The sequence below is a fragment of the Candidozyma duobushaemuli genome (genome assembly GCF_002926085.2).
Source record: "Candidozyma duobushaemuli strain B09383 chromosome Unknown B_B09383, whole genome shotgun sequence".
Lineage (NCBI taxonomy): Eukaryota > Fungi > Ascomycota > Pichiomycetes > Serinales > Metschnikowiaceae > Candidozyma > Candidozyma duobushaemuli.
In genome coordinates, this window is record NW_020289895.1 from 2,666,048 (window position 1) to 2,686,154 (window position 20,107).

General features: G+C 45.3%; 10 protein-coding genes across 10 annotated transcripts; 6 read left to right on the forward strand and 4 right to left on the reverse strand. All coding sequences in view use genetic code 12, as the record gives it.

The window, feature by feature from the left end:
- Positions 1-123: 123 nt before the first annotated feature.
- On the forward strand, positions 124-1,549 carry CXQ87_002609 (uncharacterized protein; the record flags this gene model as incomplete). Its single annotated transcript, XM_025481108.1, has 2 exons — positions 124-1,397; positions 1,447-1,549. The coding sequence occupies 2 exons, from the start codon at positions 124-126 to the stop codon at positions 1,547-1,549; spliced, it is 1,377 nt and encodes a 458-aa protein (XP_025335408.1).
- Positions 1,550-1,662: 113 nt separating this feature from the next.
- FZO1 (mitofusin) lies at positions 1,663-4,292 on the reverse strand (the record flags this gene model as incomplete). Its single annotated transcript, XM_025481109.1, has 2 exons — positions 1,663-3,272; positions 3,305-4,292. 2 exons carry the CDS (start codon positions 4,290-4,292, stop codon positions 1,663-1,665), a joined length of 2,598 nt encoding a protein of 865 aa, XP_025335409.1.
- An 832-nt stretch (positions 4,293-5,124) lies between these two features.
- Positions 5,125-5,763, forward strand: CXQ87_002611 (ureidoglycolate hydrolase; the record flags this gene model as incomplete). The annotated part of the gene is made up of 1 exon (XM_025481110.1): positions 5,125-5,763. One exon carries the CDS (start codon positions 5,125-5,127, stop codon positions 5,761-5,763), a length of 639 nt encoding a protein of 212 aa, XP_025335410.1.
- A 42-nt stretch (positions 5,764-5,805) lies between these two features.
- Positions 5,806-6,594, reverse strand: CXQ87_002612 (uncharacterized protein; the record flags this gene model as incomplete). Its single annotated transcript, XM_025481111.1, has 1 exon — positions 5,806-6,594. One exon carries the CDS (start codon positions 6,592-6,594, stop codon positions 5,806-5,808), a length of 789 nt encoding a protein of 262 aa, XP_025335411.1.
- Positions 6,595-6,812: 218 nt separating this feature from the next.
- SEC15 (Rab GTPase-binding exocyst subunit) lies at positions 6,813-9,428 on the forward strand (the record flags this gene model as incomplete). Its single annotated transcript, XM_025481112.1, has 1 exon — positions 6,813-9,428. One exon carries the CDS (start codon positions 6,813-6,815, stop codon positions 9,426-9,428), a length of 2,616 nt encoding a protein of 871 aa, XP_025335412.1.
- An 844-nt stretch (positions 9,429-10,272) lies between these two features.
- Positions 10,273-10,704, forward strand: EAF6 (Eaf6p; the record flags this gene model as incomplete). The annotated part of the gene is made up of 1 exon (XM_025481113.1): positions 10,273-10,704. The coding sequence occupies one exon, from the start codon at positions 10,273-10,275 to the stop codon at positions 10,702-10,704; it is 432 nt and encodes a 143-aa protein (XP_025335413.1).
- A 164-nt stretch (positions 10,705-10,868) lies between these two features.
- Positions 10,869-11,282, reverse strand: CXQ87_002615 (mitochondrial 54S ribosomal protein mL40; the record flags this gene model as incomplete). The annotated part of the gene is made up of 1 exon (XM_025481114.1): positions 10,869-11,282. The coding sequence occupies one exon, from the start codon at positions 11,280-11,282 to the stop codon at positions 10,869-10,871; it is 414 nt and encodes a 137-aa protein (XP_025335414.1).
- Positions 11,283-11,733: 451 nt separating this feature from the next.
- On the forward strand, positions 11,734-12,372 carry CXQ87_002616 (uncharacterized protein; the record flags this gene model as incomplete). The annotated part of the gene is made up of 1 exon (XM_025481115.1): positions 11,734-12,372. The coding sequence occupies one exon, from the start codon at positions 11,734-11,736 to the stop codon at positions 12,370-12,372; it is 639 nt and encodes a 212-aa protein (XP_025335415.1).
- Positions 12,373-12,416: 44 nt separating this feature from the next.
- On the reverse strand, positions 12,417-14,342 carry CXQ87_002617 (serine/threonine protein kinase; the record flags this gene model as incomplete). Its single annotated transcript, XM_025481116.1, has 1 exon — positions 12,417-14,342. The coding sequence occupies one exon, from the start codon at positions 14,340-14,342 to the stop codon at positions 12,417-12,419; it is 1,926 nt and encodes a 641-aa protein (XP_025335416.1).
- Positions 14,343-15,736: 1,394 nt separating this feature from the next.
- Positions 15,737-20,049, forward strand: HSL1 (protein kinase; the record flags this gene model as incomplete). The annotated part of the gene is made up of 2 exons (XM_025481117.1): positions 15,737-17,931; positions 17,979-20,049. 2 exons carry the CDS (start codon positions 15,737-15,739, stop codon positions 20,047-20,049), a joined length of 4,266 nt encoding a protein of 1,421 aa, XP_025335417.1.
- Positions 20,050-20,107: the final 58 nt, after the last annotated feature.

Here is a 20,107-nt window from a genome sequence, read left to right on the forward strand (position 1 = left end):
CATCCCCATTCTTCCCTAGTGAGATAATGCACCGATATTGCGCAACTTGATCTCACATCAACCACATCTTCCACCACCCTAGCTACTGCATTCGATGCAATACTAACAAATCGCTCGTTTACTATGGCTAGTCATACATTTGCCAGGTTCACGGCACTTATCGTGTCTGTATTTGTGGCCTTGGTGGCTGGAACTCCATACTTGTATGGCATCTATGCTCCACAATTAGTCCGTCGGGTGGGCCTTTCCACCTCCAAAGCAGCCTCCATTTCATTAGCTGTGACTGTTGGCACGGGATGTGGTGGTCTTCCAGCTGGGCTTTTAATTGACAACTTCGGTCCAAGTTTGCTGATCATCATTGGTTCCTCATGTATTTTCCTGGGTTACTTCATCTCCAACCGCATATACGCTCTCCAAATCCCAAGTCTTCCATTGATCTGTATCGCCATGTGCTTGGTGGGTTTCGGATCAGGAACTACATTCTTTTCGTGCTTGAAAGCAGCGCAGGCCAACTTTCCTCATCACAGAGGCTCTGCTAGCGCTATGCCAATAGGTGCATACGGTCTTTCGGCTACAGTGTTCCTGTTGGTAGCAGCTACATTCTTTGCCGACGACACAGGCCAATTGCTTTTGTTCTTGTCGCTTGTTTGTGGAGCAGTGGCATTTTGTGGATCCTGGTTCATTCATGTCTACGATCCAGATGGTACTACTGTGGACGAAGAATCCAACAGGCGCGAGCCACCAGAGCTTCACCGTCTGTCGTCGTTCTTGGGAAAGCTTGCTTTTTGGGGTCTCAACAAGTCGGACTCTAGCTTGAACTCAGAGCAGCGCCCTCTTTTACAGAATCAGCCTAGCCCTCGGAAAGCACCGCTGAGAGCCCCAGTAACCACTTCGACAATATCAGCGGACACAGAACTAATCAAATCGTTGAAAAGGTTGGACTCCCCAAAAGACATTGTCACTGCATTGCTCACAAACAGATTGTACCTCACCCACTTCCTCATCTTATCTTTATGTAGTGGGATGGGCCAAATGTATATTTACACCGTGGGATTTATCGTACGGGCACAGTTCTTCTACGATCCTGGTCTGTTCACAAGCCCCGCGTCCCTTCAAGCATTGCAAGTGTCGGTGATATCAATCTCGCAATTCTTCGGCCGGATAGCAGCTGGTATGCTATCTGATATTGTCAAGAAGAAACTCAAGGCTCAAAGGCAATGGTTGGTCTTAGTATCCATCGTTTTCATGACAGTTGCACAAACGTTGCTCAGTTATACCAATAGCGTGCACCTATTGACATTGGTATCCGTCATTATGGGCAGTGCTTATGGAATGCTCAACGGAAACTATCCCTCGATCTTTGCAGATACATTCGGAACAAAGCATTTTACTACAGCGTGGGGATTATCTTGTTCCGGCCCGATCATACTCCTCTATCCCCTTCAGCTATACTTTGGCTGGATTTACGATTCACACGCGATGGAGAACGGCAAATGCTATCAAGGCAAAGATTGTTATAAAGGAGCATTTCAAACTAGTATACTTTTGAGTTTGATAACTTTTGCGATCACCTCAGCACTAATTTACCGCCATAGAAAACACTAAATTATCATGACACATAAAATACACTATTCACAAGATAATTAATAAAATCCATGGAGTTTAGTCGACTGAATGAATCTTTTCAAGATCGATGTCGTACACAAACTTGGACTCCTTTTCGATTTTCACGAGCAAATCTCTGAAGTAACCAGAGCTGATCTCTGCGTTCCTGATTTCTTTCTCGAGCTTCTCCTTTTCTCCGCTTCTTCTATCAATGCTAGTTTGGAAGTTGTTCATCACTTGCCTTGATGGGAAATTCAACACCTGCCTGCATTCCTTGGAGACCCTATCAGCATTAACATGAGCATAGTCCATCTCGAGAACCTGCTTCTTGAGTTTCTTGGCTTGTTTTCTTGGGAAAGCGTTTGGGATATCATTGATGAGATACACGACAGTAAAACCACCAACGAAAATAGCCAAAGGTAAGATGACCTTCTTTGCCACGGATGGTTTGAGCAATCCAGACAAGCTGTATGCCTTTCTAAGAAGGGCACCAGTTGTAAGCAACTTTGTGGAAGAGTACAATGTCTGTAATGTGAGCTGAGTGGGCAATTGCCTTTTCAATGAGTTAACAGATGTGGGTATGGTGGTCAAGATATGAGTAGGAGATAGAATCTCCACTTGCTGCTTCGTTGTTGAGATGATTTCGCTTGGTATTCCAATCCAGGTGAGAACTGAGTTAAATGACGGGTCGAAGAAGTCGGAAATTTCAATCTGATCATCCAACTGCCTTTTAATGGTATCACGTCTCCTGGTAAACATCAAATCTGCCTTAAAGACCTTATCTGATAAGAATTCGTCGCCAAGGGTGCTTTGTCCAATCGTCACAATCTCCTGAACACTTTTTTCAGTCAAGGCTCTAGCTTTACCCTCACTGGCCTGGACGGAGGAAACAATAGTGTCAATCATACGACGCTGAGTCTCTTTAGCGTAATCGTAGACGAATTGCAAGCCCCCATAGGGAACTATTTGAGATGAGCCGAAATTGTCCACTGTTGATAAGATTTCACCTTTAGTGGCGTTGTAGACCGCGGTACAAGTCTTTTCGATTAGCTTAGTGATCTTATCATTCATCTGAACAGAATCTTGTATCATCTGATCATACTTGGGAGCCACCTTAGTGCGTAGTTCATTTTGTTTCCTCTCAATTTCTTTGCGGTAGATATCGCCGTTGATATCCGAGAGCGTCTTAAGGTCCGCGAGAATATTAAGAATGTAGCTCTTGGCAGGAAGTAACTTTGAAATAGATCTTTTGTCGAGGAGGAACTTTCTGAGCGAGTTCTCAAGGTGGTCGAAGTTGGGGTCATCAAAATCGGGACCACCATTGTCACCTGGACCGTCGTCTCCACCATCACCGCCATCATCAGGAATTCCTTTGAGGACCTCTGAAGAGCTCACAAAATGAACAAAGTCTTTCGCATCCTTGTGAGTGTAGGGGGACAAGTTCTTCACCTGGTCCAAGATACGAGACATACACTTGTTCTTGTCTTTGATGTTGTCAAAGCGGTTGACGACAATGAAAACATAGCGCTTCTCAGCAGCAGCAGTAGCGATGAACTCCTTTGCAGAAAGTGTGAAATGGTTTTCCGAGTTCACGACAAACACGACCAAGTCAATCTCTTCTTGTCTAGAGAAGACTTGAGTTGTTTGATATGAGTCCATGTTTAAGCCTGGGCATCTATGAGTTTGACGTCGATGACACCATTGCCCAAAAGGCTCTCTTCTGCCTTTCTATAATCAAGCACGTATACTTTCAAAAGACTGTACTGGTCACATTCGTAAACAAGGTCCTCAAGCTTGTTGAGTGGATGTCTTTCATAGGTGAATTCATCGGATCTATCGTAATCTTTACCAATTGGCACGGCGTGGACTTCCTCTATGCTCCTGTTCACTTTTGCAGCATCAATCACTTCACAGAACACGGACGTGCAAGGCTGTTGATCCTCGGGAAGGACTCTTCTTTTGAGAAGAGCATTGCAAAAAGTAGACTTGCCAGCATTTAAATCTCCGGTAACAAACACTTTTGAGGAGGTGTCATCAACACGATCCTTGAGGTTGAGCAAGTACTTTATCTGCTGAGAAAACTTCTGGTCAAGAAGCATCGAGACAGACTTTTTGTCAAGATTATCCATGAGGTGGGCACCCGAGTGGCCCATCTTTAAATTCAATTTGAGCACCTTGAAGTCAGCCATCTTTACTTCCTTGAGATCTTCATCACCCGCCAAGTCAACGCCATCTAGATCGCCAACTTTAGCCTTTCCCAAGGTCTTAGCCTCGAGGTCAGTTTTCCTACGCACAAGCGCAAGATGAGCTCGAGGCGAGTTAAGCAAGGCATTCTCGGAGGCACTTTCCTCGGTAGGGAAGAAGATCGGCCTCAGTCTGTTTTCAGCAGAAAGCTCATGCAAGAGTTCGATCGTTGAGTTGATAGCACGATCCAAGGCAACCCTATTCTCGTTATAGTGGATTTGTTTTAATGATGCAGTCATTGCCAGATCAGACATGCTTGTCTGTCTAGGTTTGTTTCTCTTTGCAGATGAGCCCTCCCCTTCGAAAAGAGTGGAAGACTCCTCGGCAAAGGTGCCGTCGGAGGGCATATACATCATAACAGAGGGCTCTTCATCGTCATGAAGAGTACCGTCATCCGAACCCTCCTGCCTATTGTTCACTAGGTCTTTGAAGCTCTTCGACATGATGTTGATCCAGAGGCAACTTCGCACCCCAGAATCGTATGTTTACGCTGGGGCACGGGTGTTGCCCTGCTAGGCGTCTAATTCTGGTTGATTGATGGTCGTATTGGAGGGACTAATTTTTTGATGGGGGATGTTCTGGCGGTTTCTGGATGAGTTTTTTTGTTGATGGTGGTAAAGACTATAAACTGGGAACTCATCTTTCTGCGAAGATATGGCTGCGAAAAAGGACGGTTATGTAGTGGCATGAAGCACAGAGAGCCTCTTTAGAAAGCAGATGAAAGAGATTCTGAGCCTTAAGAAAGCTTGCTCACTCTGTGTCAGAGCGTGTAATGTCGGTTTTCTCAGAATGTGGCACAAAGTGTGATGAACGGAGCATCATGGAGGAACGGTCAGTGGCAGTAATACACACCATGATAATCCATATGTGAGATCTCCCCCTTTCCAACTCATCGGGAATTCCGTAGTTCTAGAGTAGCGTGTAAAAGCACTTTCAGCTGAGTTGTGTCTATAGCTGTTGAACGGAGGAAACAGCGGACCCGAGTCAACGTGGAGGGGTAAACTTGGAAAGGCCAATTAACAATCCAAAATCGCTAATAGACCATAGATTTCAATGACAATTGATTCAGTTGTAAGACTTTTTTTTTTCACCTTTCTTGATAACAATCAGCTATACTGTCATTGGCTTGGTGGTGACGACCTGTCAAGAGATTCGCAGCCATCAAGGCTGCATGCGCGCGATTGAAGCCGGACTTCCCCGTTTCAGATAGGTCTGCCAAAATTCCGTCTTCAAAACTATAAGTACGGGACTCGAGACACACCTCTCAACCCAACCATGTACTTGCACACTTTTCAAACATCATTGGGCCCCGTCAAAGCTGAGTTGCTCACTCCAGAAAACTTTCAGCCGTACGGCGGGGTGCTCAGCGCAGATGAACAGATCAAGAACGCTCAGGCCTCCAGTGCCAACTATGGAACTGCAATCAAATTGCACAAAGTTGCACCTGTGACGAATAATTTTAGCAAATGCAAGAGCGGCAAGCCAGCTCAAGCAAACTGGAACATTTTCAGGTGCTCTGCTCCAAAGCACTTGATCTCTGGATCAAAGACCAAGGCCTACAAGGCAACTGTTCTCGAGAGACACCCATACAGCTCCCAGACTTTTGTGCCTATGGGCCAGGATTTGGAAAAGGTTTCATACCTTGTTGTCGTGGCCGATACAGACGAACTGCTGGCCGATAAACTTCCGAACCCAAACAAGATCAAGGCCTTCTTGTGCAGAGGCAACCAATCTGTCACTTACGGTGCTGGCACCTGGCATGCTCCCATGGTTGTCATCGACGAGAAGATCCCACACATTGACTTTGGCGTGTTCATTCACGAGAATGGCGTTGCCGGAGAAGACTGCCAGGAATGCTCCTTCGAGCCAGGCTATTCCATTGAGTATCAAGACCCGTACGCTGCCAGACTCTAAGATACCGGCTAGCTTTATAGATTATAGACTTTGCTGGCGCATCTATATGTAATCTATGAGCTCTTCAATAACCAGTTTCACGTAGTGCTCCTTCTCTTCGGGCTTCATGCCAGTGGCCTTGGACCTTTCGAGGCGTAGCTTTTCAACAAGCTGGTCGAGTGCAATTGACTCGGTCTCGGGCTCTAGAAGACCTCTCGTCATGCTATCTATCTTCTCCTCCTTATGCTTGACATACTCTTGTGGTTCTGAAGGGGAAATATGGGACCATTCATGACTCTCCAAAATCTCCTGAACTCTTTCTTTGCCGAGTTTTTCCTTGAACTCATTGGTGCCTGTCTCTCCCTCGTAGATAAACTCAATCCCATATTGGATACACTCATCCTCGAGCTCTTCCAAGCATTCAGTGTTTTGAGTTGTAGCAGCAATAACAGTACTAAAACACCCTTCATCTATGCTATTCTTAATCTCGTAATAGCAAAGCATGATCTCTTTCCAATCCCTCTTCGATGTCTGGTCTGGGTTGATGGTGAATATGATCCCGTCTAGTGCATCTCTGAGCTCCTCGTACTCCTCTGACTCAAAGGCAGTTTTCCACTCTCGCAAGCTATCGAGGAACTTCTCTGCCTCGACTGGCCTTTCTTCCGGAAACTCTTCGATCAAGAGATTCAAATCTGTAGAGAAATACTTCGTCTTGAGACTGTGGTTGTATATGAGACCCGAGTGTGACTTTTCTGAGATTGTAGATGTGTCCAAGTCTTTGGTTATATGCTGAGCTAGCCTGATCTTTCCCGACTCAGGCGGCCCTAGTATAAGCACATTATTCGGTATCATGGCTTCTCTGGTAGGAGGTGGGATGCAATTGGAGGATCGAACTTACGTACGCTTCCGTACGGTATAAAGCTCAATAGATTCGTCGAGACTATCAAATGTCCCACAATATAGTAATTTTTTATATGAACAAGCTGTAATGCTCTGGATCAGCTTCCCCGGTAATAATGCTAGTACTGCGCGCACTCGACAAGTATCACCAAACACCTACAACTGATACCATGGCTCCCTCTAAGGTGCCCAATGCAGGCCAGACCAATGGTTCAGCTAAGGGTAAACTTGACATTGATAGTGTACAGCTTGAAAAATTGTTTATTCGAGATGCCGACGTCTTCCAGACCACCCTCGACTCTGAGGACTACTTGGACAGTTTGGCTCCACTCATCAAGGATGCCTTGAAGGCCAATGCGTTGTCGGAGTTTATCGGCAAGCTCAATGATATAGTCAAGCAAAAAGACAGTGAGCTCAATGACATTTCGCTAGGCTCTGCTCGAGACATCAACAAATGCATCAAGTCGATTGACGGGGTGTCTCAGGAATCGGCCAGTCTCAGCAAAACAATGCAGCATGTGAATAACTACTTGAACAAATCCGCTTTCGAACTTGTGGCTCGGAAAAAGGCTCTTATAAAGAGCAAGGAGACCACCGGAAAGGTTAACGAAACCATAATGACGTTGAATCTATGCAACCAGGTGTTGGAAATCAACAACAAAATTTTGGAGCTAATCAAGCAGCAAAAGTCATTCAGCGCATTGAAGTTGATTGACGAGCTTCAGACAATTCATTTGCCTAAGGTCAGGGACTTCTCATTCTCGGTCAAGATAGTCAATTCCATTCCTCATATGACCAACATGATCAAGGAGGAGTCATTCGAAAGTCTCAAGATGTGGTTGACCACCCATTTGGAGAGGAAGATCGATAGAATAGGTGACCTGCTTTACGAGAACCTATACAAACTTGATGAACACTGGGAATCACTACGAAATGACTCCCGCAGTGGCTTCCTCCTACCTCACCGACTCAATTCACCTATCGAAGTCTCCATGAGAGACCCCGAATTGGCATTCCATGTATTTGAACCTGAAGAGCTCGGAATCTCTTTGAATCCAATCTACGATTGTATTCTAGTCTACAATTCCTTGAAAGACTCTTCAACGCTTTCCGGGATGTATCATAAAGAATGGATGGAAAAATACAGGAAGATTATCCATCCAATTACTCTTTCTGCCACCAAGTCTTATGACAGACTGCCGTACAGCCAAGAACCATCTGTACTGTTCCCAGATCTCAACAGTTTGGAAACTTACTTGCGCAAAATCTCTGCGTTCTTTGTTGCTGACAAGGAACTAAACACGAGAACAAAGTTCGAGCTTCGTTCTAATGCTACATCGGACGATCTTTGGGAATCCTACGTGCTTAAGCTTAAACCGGTCCTCTTGAACTTCCTAAACACAAGAAAGTGGCTGAGAGACGACTTAGATCTTCTCTCCAACTTCAAGGAGTGTCTAGGTCACTTTCTTCAAGTCATGGAGAATAGTCAGTTCAAGATAACTGAGCTCTACGAAATCATGATCATCATTTTCAGGGACTACTTCGGTCCTATTTTGATTGAAGACTTCAGACTTGAGTTTATGACTTCTATTCAATCTGACCATTACATGCCCCTTGGTGTATCAGAAAGAGAGGACTACGACAATGTCATGAAGCTTTGCTGGTACCGCAGAGACGCAAGTTTCGCTCCAAAAAATGTCAAGTCAATGCCCATCTCCTTTCCATTCAGCGAAGATTACGTTCATTACTGCTTAGGCATCAGAACATTGATGCAAGATATCTTGGACTTCGTTTCCCGCCAATACAACTACGACCTCAATGAAATCAACAGAATTATCGTGGAAGAGATTTTCGAAAGAGTGTTGGGTGACGAGCCTGGTGTTGGTATTTGTAACGACATAAAGGAATTCATCAGCAAGAACTCAGGAAACAAGGAGATAGTTGTTCAGAGTTTCTCAAACTTGGAGTACTACGTGTACAGTTTGTATGAGATTGGAAAGCTTCTCGATTCTAAGTTGCGCAGGTATAATGGTATCGGCATCATGAACATTGATACCAACTCGATTTTCAAATTACGTGCAATTGAACTATTTACAAGCGTCAGAAAGTTCTCTGAGGACACTATTTTCAGCATGGTCGATCAAAAATTAGCAGAACTTGTTGATTCTGTTGAATACGACGATTGGTATCCTGCTACACCAAACTCCGATCCCAACTTCTTCATCCTTGACTTTTCGCTTTTCTTGGAGAACATGTTCAACTCGATCTTTTCCAATTTGCCGAGCTCATTTAAAACCTTGGGGTTATTCAGAAGTTATGACTTTATTTCTGAGCATTTCCTCAATATTCTCGTGAACGCCAGAGGCTTCAACAAGATCGCAATTCAGAACTTCGATCTTGACGTCAGGCATCTCGAGCTGTCCATGGCGAGACTAGCTGATTCAGGCAATACTGACGAACAAGGTGGCTCTGTTGCGTTACAATCCACTTTTGCAGAGTTGAGGCAAACTATTGACATGTTGCTCTTGGATGACTATGAGGAGTTCAAGAAGAATGCTTCCTTTAGAATGCGCAGATTCGACAGATTGAAGTATGAAACTGCTGTGGGCTTGGTAAAGAAAATGAAACGGGATGTTGACGCTGATGATGATGAAGCTGCCGTTGGAAACGACACAGTTGGTAGCATAAGCTCTGGACTCGAACGAGAGAACTCAGTCTTCGGAAACTCTGCGGCAAAATTCCAGCAGTGGAGACTGATGAGAAGAAACGATAATCATCAACAATAGACAATTCACGATTTCCTCCAAAAGAAAATCCAACTTCTCTTTGGCTTTTGGTCCACAAGTTCGACCTTGGCCTCCTCTAATGCAACATTCATCTCTTCTTCTAGCTTCGCAGACTTTTCTCTGAGCTTCTTCTCAACTTCATTATATTCTAAGCCGTACCAGAGGGTATTGAGTGCCATGTAAGCTGTCGATGCAATCAAGAAGGTGTGAAACAAAGGATATTTGAATTGAGAAAGCTTTGGCTTTGGGCTCAACTTTGGATTATCAAAGTTTTCATTAAACTTGATCGCGGCATAAGTTCGGGATTGTCTAGCTGCTCGAATCCCTCGAAGTGAAGTCCTGATCATGATGATGTGATGGTAGTAGATGGAAGATTTCCTGTGCGAAATATCAGTACCGTTAGTCTTACGCGATAGTCAGACACCTCAAAATAAATGGGATCTACGAGATCATAGAACACTAATCAAGGATATCTGGTTCAATTTATGGATTTCATGTGTTCGAAGCTAATGAATTCAGATATGTAATAAAATACAAGTCTTCGACGATTTTGCATTGTTGATGATAATACTGAGATTTAATACTATTTCGCACCCATTGAAGTTTCATGAAGTATCACGATAATCTCTCAAAAGAAGAAACAAAAGAAAAATATTGACTTAGGAATCATCTTCACCCCAATAGAACCAAACACCAAGATAACACCATTATTCTATTGAATACTACTGTTGGTGTCCGGGATCAAATGTACTATGTATCGAGGTGCACGGGTGTAAGGTAGCCCACGATATCAGTATACGCCCCAGAATAAACATCTGGATATCAGATTTGACAAAAACCTGACATGTCTAAACCTCAAAGCTCTGTTGATCAGTACACACAGCTCAAAAACCAGCTCTCGCAGCAAATAGTGAAGAAGCAGGAACTAGATGCACAGCTACAAGCGCTAGAGAGTAGCATCTATGAGAAAGAAAACGACTATTTCAACGAGAGCACTTATGGCAATATCGTCAAGGGATTTGATAGCTTCGCCAAGTCATCTTCTGGTGGCTCAAGCAAACGCAAGATGGTGTACACCGATGATGACCATATTTTCAGTCTTCTGTCAGCTACGTTTGTGAGGACATTGATGAAGAGACAAGGAACTGGAGGCCCAGACTACGACGATTTTGAGGATTCTGTCGAGACGCCTGCGAGTAATGTACCAAATGGCAACAAGGAGCAACCTGGAACACCGGGCAGAAAAAGAAAAAACCGTCTAGAAGAGACCAAATGAGTTTGTTGATGAACACATAGAGGGATCATGTTGAAGCAAGAGATAATGAAAGCGGGGCCTCGAAGACTTCTATCTACCGTCCGAATCAACAGCGATTCATTACGAATGGTGTATTATATTTACAGGTATGCAACGTCCCTTGATCCATTCCATGGAGTCAAGGATTATTTTTGGGATTCTGGTTTGGAGTAATACGAAACCCATGGCTTGTTTGGTGGGTAATCTGTGGGTATCCTCATGTCAACTGGGAATCTCACAGACTCCTTCTTGTTGGCGGCCTCGAATAACTCAGGACTCACCTCTTTCAATTCGTTCATGGCAGTTTTTATGCTTTCATACTGCTTGACGAGTTGTCTGTGTCTCTTTTCCTCGTTCTTCCGCTTGAACAACTTCCAAGCGTTTGTGATTGTCTGGTGTTTGATCAAATCTTCTTTGCAAAGCCTAAGCACTTTGGGCTGCTTTTTGGAGGCAGACAAGACAGAAAGCTGGTTGACAACTCTCTGCGTCTCTGGAGAAACTGTCGTGACCTTGTTACGGACAGCAAGCCTGCTGATCGACCCAATGTTTCTTGTAAGCATAGTGACCGTTGGATAGTGAGACTACGAATGCATGAAAATTTTGAGAAGTAGCTGTCGCACCCGTACACCGCTAAGATCAAATAGCTGGGTAGATTCGGGAGTAACAGTAAGAAGACGATTCCAAATCAGATGATGCTGTCTTTTTTGAAAATTCTTCATATGATTTCATCCATCGGCATTCTTTTCAGTTAAGAGGAGTTGTTGGTCTGCTGGACAGAGAAAACCCCATCGAAATTCACATCTACTGAAACATACACTCAACATACAATTATAGTAGATATCTAAAAGGTCAAGAGCATTCAAATTATCCACATCCAGAGCTTCTGTAGGGGGCTGGTTCTAACATGTGGCGATTCTTGGCTGTAATACTAAGCCGCGCACGTGATCCAAGGCTGGAGCAACTACCCTACCTGACGTCACATATCCGTTATTTATTTTAGTTTTATCAACAATGGGTTTGTTTAGCAAAGACGACAAGAAACTGCCAGAAAACAGGCCACCAGCCCCTCTTCCAACAGACCAAGGTGCATCTGGTGCTCCATCTGATGCACCTCCATCTTACGACCAGCTGCAGCAGATTCACACTGGTAACGATGAGACGCCCCAGTATAATGACAACACGTACGGCCCCAGCGATTATCCTCCAGAGAAGCAAACAGGCCCCAATGGATACCCAATTGATAAGAAGGGAGATGGTTTTGAACAGCCTCCTCCACAACAAGGCCAGTACTTTCAGGCTCCACCACCTCCACAGAACCAAGGATCTGGATGGGAGGCACCAGGGTGGGGTGGAGCTCCACAGCAGCCACAGGGCTACCAACAAGGCAATGCTTCCATGCCTCCTAATGCCTACGTGATTCCTCCAAGAACTGTCAATATCGCCACAGACAATGGGCAGTACACTAGACCGGAGTACCAGCAGTATAAGGCAAGGGATCAACAACGGATGGCCTATGGCGACTTTCCAAAACCTAGAGAGGCATTCAAGCATGGTGCTCCATTAGAACCAAGCAACAAGAGTCAAGGCAAGTCCTCAGGAGGATTTCCCGGCAGCTCAGGTACTTCGTACTACAATGCCGCAAATAGGTAACATTAATTAGGTACAAATACTTTTGACGTTAAACATTATGATAATCAGAACACAGCATCACCATTGTAGGTCCAGCCACCAAACTGCTTCTGAACGGACTCACTCAAGAAGTCATCAACAACGGAGTCCTGCGGGCGTTCATTGGTGAAACTGTGATCGAAATTGGATGTGTCTAGCAAACTCTCAACTTGAGGTTTAAAGGGCGGCAAGTAGGCCTTGTCTAAAAGTTTGTTCCAGTCTATGTCTTGGAAAAATGGATGATTCTTGATCTCCTGAGCGTCATCCATTCTGTTGGCAGGATCTTTCTGTAAAAGCTTGGTCAAAAGGTCCTTAGCCTCTGTCTCCTCGAGGAAGCTTGGGAACTTCAATTCATTCTGCATGATTTTCTTGTACATCGTTGGCACATCGTCGTCGTAGAATGGCGGCAAACCTGTTAACATCTCATATAATAATGTACCGAGCGTCCACCAGTCCACACTACGAGTGTAGCCTTGATTCAAAAGAAGCTCAGGAGCAAGGTATTCAGGAGTTCCACAAAAGGTGTTAGTTTTATCTTCATTGGACATGTTGAGCTTGCACAAGCCGAAGTCACACAAGGCGATATGTCCCTGGTAATCAAGCAAGATATTCTCGGGCTTCAAGTCTCTATAGATGACGTTGAGGTTGTGCAAACTTTCTAACGCTGTAAGAAGCTCGGCAATATAGAATCTTGATCTGTTCATAGAAAACTTACCCGACTTCTGCAAATGGTAGAACAATTCACCACCATTGATGAAAGACAACACCAAGTATAACTTTTCTGGAGATTGGAATGAGAACTTAAGTGGAACAATAAATGGATTGGTAATGCGAGCCAACACAGTTCTCTCAGCAAGTGTATGGGTAACCTCCATTCTAGAGATAATATGCTGCTTTCTGAGGGTCTTCAATGCGTAGATCTGTCTAGTGTCCTTCTTCATCACTTGCATGACCTTTCCGAAAGAGCCTTTACCGATGACCTTGAGCAAGTCAAATTCTTCAATTGACAAGTGGTTTTTGAGGAGCGGCTTGAAGTCAATGCTCACGTTGATTTCACCAATGGCCATGTCGTCAGCGACCAGCTCGAAGCTCTTTTTGAATTTGAGGTTTTCGTGATCGATCAAACGAATGGTTTTGTTGTGGCAGCGCAAGTTCAAAGGCAACTTGATCTGCCCCACGAGTAAATCACCGATATTGGAGCCGTCCTTAGCGAAGAACTGCTTCTTGGTACCATTCTCTTGCTCTGGGATCAAGTTTCTAGGCAACCTTATAAATAAACTGATGTTGAGGAAGTTCGATCCTGTGGAGCCGCCTCCTACCGTTTTCGTGACATCGAAAGACACCACTCTATCCCACTGAGAGCTGTCAACAGTTCCGCCTCTGGGTTCAATCATAAGCACGTTATTGTCAAATTCCATTGTCATGTACAACAAGGCCTTAGTGACTCTGTCTCCGGTGGCATTGGGGATGTTGATATTGGACGGTAAGTAGGAGGCAGCAGCGGAGCCCTCGATAAGGTCCGAGGTACTAGAGTTAGCCTGCTCCTTCTGAATTAAATCATTGAGTCGCTTGGAAAGGGTTGAGCCTGTGTTGGAATCATTCGTATTTGAAGCCAAAGCATGTAAAATTTGCTTATTGTTGACGATCTTGATTGGGAGCTCAATATTTTGAGAGCGGTAACACTTCACTGTAAGCAAGCCCGGATTTGACGTAGCAGTAGGATTATGTGGTGAGCTCCTTGAGGAGTCTGACAGCTGGTCTTTCTGTTTGGAGGCATGCAGCGATGGAGAAGGTGTGTCTCTTTCGTTGAGAGAAAGCTTCAGCATGTCTGGAACCGAGGAGTTTTGCACTAGAGTAGAGCGAGACTCACTTGAGTTGCGAGGAGAGTTGGACTGCTGCGGCGTCTCCTTTTCGGATGAGCCGAATCTGAATTTGTTCTTGAATCTGAGCATAAAGGAGTAGTTGATGGGGAGGCTTGATGAAGGCTGGTATTGTGATAGAGATAGCATGCGTATGCAGGAGTCGGTCGTCAACAGCAAGAGTAATAGGGGCCTGGCATGAGCAAAAAAAAAAAATTCTTGGGTAGAATACGTATACGATTACTTTTCTGGAGCTAGGCATTATCGAACTGAACATTTTCCTCAAATTTGGGCTTCGATGGCGCAGAAAGGCTCGTGAGGACAGAGTGAGACAGGGGCGTCGGGAAAATAGGCATTGGCGGTTTTGCAGAAAAAATCGCAAAATAGGGGCAGAGGGGGCCTCTATAAGAAGAAATATTATCGAGGCTCCACAGCAAAGTGATGTAGTCACCGGGGATCTCGGATCTAGAAAGAATCTCAGATAGATCTAGCCGCGACAGGCCTCGGGCCCAAAATGGCTGCGAAATGGCTTCTCAGAGGCAGTTCAACCCGCATTACCGAATCGGATTGGGAGATTCCCCAGGTGGGGTTTTCGTTCATTTCATGAGATAATCCGAAGAGAATGTCCCTTTTTTCATTACTGGCACTTCTCTGATCCTCATTTCTATCGGCTGTGGTGGCACATTAGGAGAGAGGGAGATTTTTCAGCTCCTACCGACAGACGGAAGACCAGGCACAATCACCCAACCGTTTTTCTCATCAACCTTGTTTTTCTCAGAAAGTTCTTTCTCTTTTCCAACCTTATTCTCTTTGCCAGTTTTAGCTTTTGTAATCAGCATTTGAGCATTCGGACCATCAGAACACGGGTAGACAAGGAACGCTCAGACTCCGCGAAACACGGCCACATTCCCCAGCCACTCGGGCCCCAGGGCAGTGACATTACGTACCTCGAAAAGAACGTTCAAAGAAAGGCAATCAAGAATTTTTGCAAAGACCCTTGCCCTCGAAACTTTGACATTGAAAATTTCTTATTTTTTTCTGTGTTGTCCTCGCAACCGCCGCATGCCGCCCACCGTTACTAAGCAGAGCCAGGGCTCCATGAATTAAGTGTCGCAGCCTAGCCTCCCTCGACTGCCCCACTGCGACCCGATATACTGGAGTGTGGCAGCCACCAGGAATACCACGTGTATTCTGTGACACCCGGGAATTGGACATTTGTATAGGATCTTTCGATTGCAATGACAATTGATATTTTAATTCAGCTAAAAAATTTTTCTTCTCTCCACCCTCTCCATCACTATCTCTCCCACTGCTCTCTGGAGAAGTCGAAGAGATCGCGAGGCCGCCCCTGCACTCGTACCGTGTCTGTTTGTTTACTGCGAAAACGTGAATTCCTGGCGCCAGATCGTGCTACAAATGCGCACTAACCCAAAACCTGTTTACTACACCACTGCCCTAACATCCCACCCTAGTCATTCTTTCGGTCCATGGCCTCCATCGTCCACAAATCCATGGAGTTCTCGTCCCACGCGTCGACGGCCAACGTCGACAAGGTGGTTGAGTCCGTGACAAACGCTACCAAGCGCTTGTCCCAGATCTCCACCACGACGAACAACTCCAGCAAGAAAAAGAAAACGCAGAACCGTATTGGGCCCTGGAAGCTCGGTCGGACTCTCGGCAGGGGATCCACTGGTCGGGTCCGTCTTGCCAAAAACGTCGACACCGGCCGCCTAGCTGCCGTCAAGATCGTGCCCAAGCTGAACTTCAAAAAACTTGAAAACCCCAAGTACAAGAATCTGGACGCCACAAAGCTCCCGTATGGCATTGAACGTGAAATCATCATCATGAAGCTCATCTCACACCCAAACATCATGGGATTATACGATGTCTGGGAAAACAAGTCAGACTTGTACCTCATTCTCGAGTACATCGAAGGCGGCGAGCTTTTCGACTACTTGATCAAACGTGGCCGCTTGCTGGAATACGAGGCCATCAACTACTTCAAGCAGATCATCCACGGCATAGGCTACTTGCATCAGTTCAACATTTGTCACCGTGACTTGAAGCCGGAGAACTTGCTCCTTGACTTCAACAAAAACATCAAAATCGCAGACTTTGGCATGGCTGCGCTTCAGGTCAACGAGAAACTTTTAGAAACATCTTGTGGCTCTCCTCACTACGCATCGCCTGAAATCGTCGCAGGTAAGAACTATCACGGTGCTCCCTCGGACATTTGGTCCTGTGGTATCATCCTTTTCGCCTTGTTGACAGGGCATTTACCATTCGACGACGAGAACATTAGAAAACTTCTCATGAAGGTCCAGAACGGTAAGTTCATCATGCCAAGTGCTCTTTCCTGGGAGGCGAAGGACCTCATTTCTAGAATGTTACGCGTCAATCCAAACGAGAGAATCCTGATTGGCTCAATCTTGAAACACCCACTCTTAACAAAATACCCTGATCCACAGTCGATCAGCTGCAAATCAGACAATGACTTGATTCTTCATTCAAATATAAGGCCAATCCAGCTGAGAGACAAGATCGACAATGAGATCTTGCGAAACTTGAGTATTTTGTTTCATAACTGCAACGAGGAATACATTGTCAAGTGCTTGTTGGCTGAAGAACGTTCACCGGAAAAGATGTTCTATTACCTCTTAATGAAGTACAGAAACGAGCACTTGCTGAACTCCCCTTCCAACTACGCCGCAGACGATGACGAGGATGCTAACCATGCCGACGAGCCTCCTCGTTCTGCGTCGACCATGAAAGCAACGATAGCAGATGGTGATTCCAGTTCCAAGACGTCCATGAAGAAACTTCCCCGTTCTTCATCTACCACCTCCACAGCTTCCTCTAGAAGTCGCAAGCGTCCCTTGGCAAACGTCACAAACAAAACCTTCACTGCTTCGAATGCTAGAAACAAGCGTGCTAACAGCAGACCGGCCTCACGAAATGCTTCTAGCCGATCTCTTCAAAGCAAGCACCGTGTTCTTCTGGCTCAAAATCAAAACGTGAAAGTGGAATCCTCGAAACCGATTTCAAGAACAGTGACTCCGCACGCAAATCAGTTAAATCAAATTGCTGCATTGGAGGAGGACAAGGAAAATGCATTTGTTGATGAGGTCTCAACTATATCAAAAAGTAATCCTCGGGGTGTCACGAGAAATGGAACCATCGATCGATTTCAGAGGATTTGTCAGGAGGTATTTGGTTCAGATGTTGATCACAAATCTGTGTATGACATGACTCTCACGCTGGATAAAAGGAACCTTACTAAGGATACTATTCACAAGCTTGATGTTTTGAACAACCGTATGAGCAAGGCTTCCTTGGTGCTTCCAAAACTTCCAAAAACTCCCGAGTCGTCATCACGCAATATAAAGACGCTAACTGAGCCTCAACATGAAAATGATCTGCGCCAGAAAAAGCTTCTTGGAATTAGGCAAAGAGAGAAGGACCTCGCCGCATCAGTTCAAAGGAAGAACGACGAACGTGAACTCCGATACAAGAAGAATGAGGAACATCTTGCTCAGGCAGAAACGGAACGTAAGAAGCAGTCTCAACTTTTACAAGCCAAGCTGATCGAGGCCTCTAGAATTATCAACAGAAATGCATCCCAGAGGATCTCCTCAGAGCCCTTTCACCCGACTTCGTTGGATCCAAAATCTTCCTTACTCCGGTCCAAAACTCTTGCATCCAGAACGCCTTCACTCTCTGCTAACCCAGAAGGGATAAGAATGCCTTTGTGTTACAGAGGTTGGGCATTGAAGTTAAGCAGCCTCAAGCACCTAGTCGTCAGGCCTCCTTCATGAAAACCTCCACTTCAAAGGATTTGGCATCTGTGCTCAAGGAAGAGGATGAGCCCAGTACCGAAAACGCAGCTGACTACTCCATTGACCTCAACAAAACCCTTCCAAGCATCAAGTCGCAGAAATCACAGAAAACTTTGAATGGTGAAGATGAGTCTAAGTTGGTTCATTCCAAACAATCCTCGAGGGACAGTCAATCTACACTTCGAAAATCTATGGAGCAGCCTCAGCAGACCAGAAGAGATAGCTTCAAACCTTTGCTGGAGACCATTGCTTCCGGGTCTGGTAACACCAACAAGGCAGCTGGCCGTGACTCCGATCTCACCCGTATGAGCGTCCGCACACATCCTGACTTGATTCCAAATCCAAGATTTTCTAAGTTCTCGTTCAATGACATCCTTAAGCCCAAGACTGATCAAGCCGATGCTACCATTCTTGAGGAAACTCGAAGCTCGGGCACCGTGAAGCGTTCATCTAGACAAACCCTTAACACGAAGCAAGGTAATGGCCTCATCAAAAAGTCGCCAACACAAGACCTACAAGGTTTGGGGATCATTATGGACAACAGTAACGAGCATTCGAGAAACGCATCCAAGACCTCTGGCGAACACAACTTTGTTTCCATAAATGCTTCTGATGACGATTATAGTGCAAACTGTACTACACTTCAAAAAGAAGCCATCAGTATAAATGAGGATTCAGAGTCCAGTGGAGGAGAGGAGTACAATTTATCGCATCATATTGTCGATATGAACAGAACTGAGGAGGAACAGAGAAGGTTGCTGCTTAAGGCCTCTCAGCGAAGTGCATCACAAGTTATCGAAGATGATGTCCAAGGCAATACAGAACACAAGAATTCCAAGGAGACTTTGGTGGGCGTTAATGAGGAAAGAAGCTGGTCTCATAAATCTCATAACACCTTGCTTCCAGAGGAGCTCTCTTCGCATGGTAGAAGCAAGAGCTTCTCCGCCAAGTCAAACATCTCGAATCACTCTGAATTCAGAGATGAGGGAGTTCGTGCAAATGTCTTGGACACTTCTTCTCTTGTCGAGAACACAAACGCTTCTTATGAAGTGGAGAACGCAGCCGATAGAGACGACCAAAGTTACGGTGGCGAGGAGGAGCGAATCGATGTCGCCACGAGACATGAAGTCAACGATGAGGATGAGATTCCACAGAGATCACCTAACCGCCCTCGCCGCCAGACAAATGGGTCACTCCGCCGGTCAGCAGCATCGACTCAAATATTCAGCACTATGCACATGAAGGAAGCAGCCACGCAGGGCACGCCGCCAATGGACACTGAGCCCGTTGCTCAAGTTCCCCAACAAGAGTCCACAACGCCACTGTTTGGCCAGTTGCCGCTTGGAGTGTCGCTGAAACCTGAGAGAAGTCTGAAGAAGTGGAGTATCAAACCAAGGAGGAAGGCTCCAAATGCGCCTGGTGATGACATAAAAGAGGAATCAAAAACTAGAGGTCACAACCGATTCTCGGGTATTTCCCTTGTGTCCAATGCTAAAAGGTTCGTTGCACCCAGATCAGACGAATCGCCTAAATCACCTTCCGGCGCTGGCTGGTTCAAGCGCTTCTTCATGTCATTATCTAAGGGCAACAGCAAAGATGAACATGTTGAGGAGGAGCAGAAGGCAAAAAAGAATGTTCACATTATCGACACCTTCTTGGATTCCGGTGATCTCATGCGTATCATCAAGAACCAGTTGAAGATCAAGGAAGTGGAGGGATCCGTGACAAATGTCGATATTGACGACGAATTCGCATTGATCAGCGGTGTTGTACCATCCCGATTCGCTAGGGGAAGAAAATTGGTTTTCAAGATAGAGGTGATCGATTTGGTTAACTCCTCATCCTTGCACCTTCTCAAGGTGAAGGGTTCCAAGACGGGCTTCAAAAACCTTGTCGATGTTGTGGACTTCGTCATCAAGAAGGAGGAGGAAACGAACCCCAAATCCAAACAAGCCACTCATTAAACTACTTTTAGTAATGCATAATATACATATAGACGTTGAGTCTGCACTAGAGCCATGA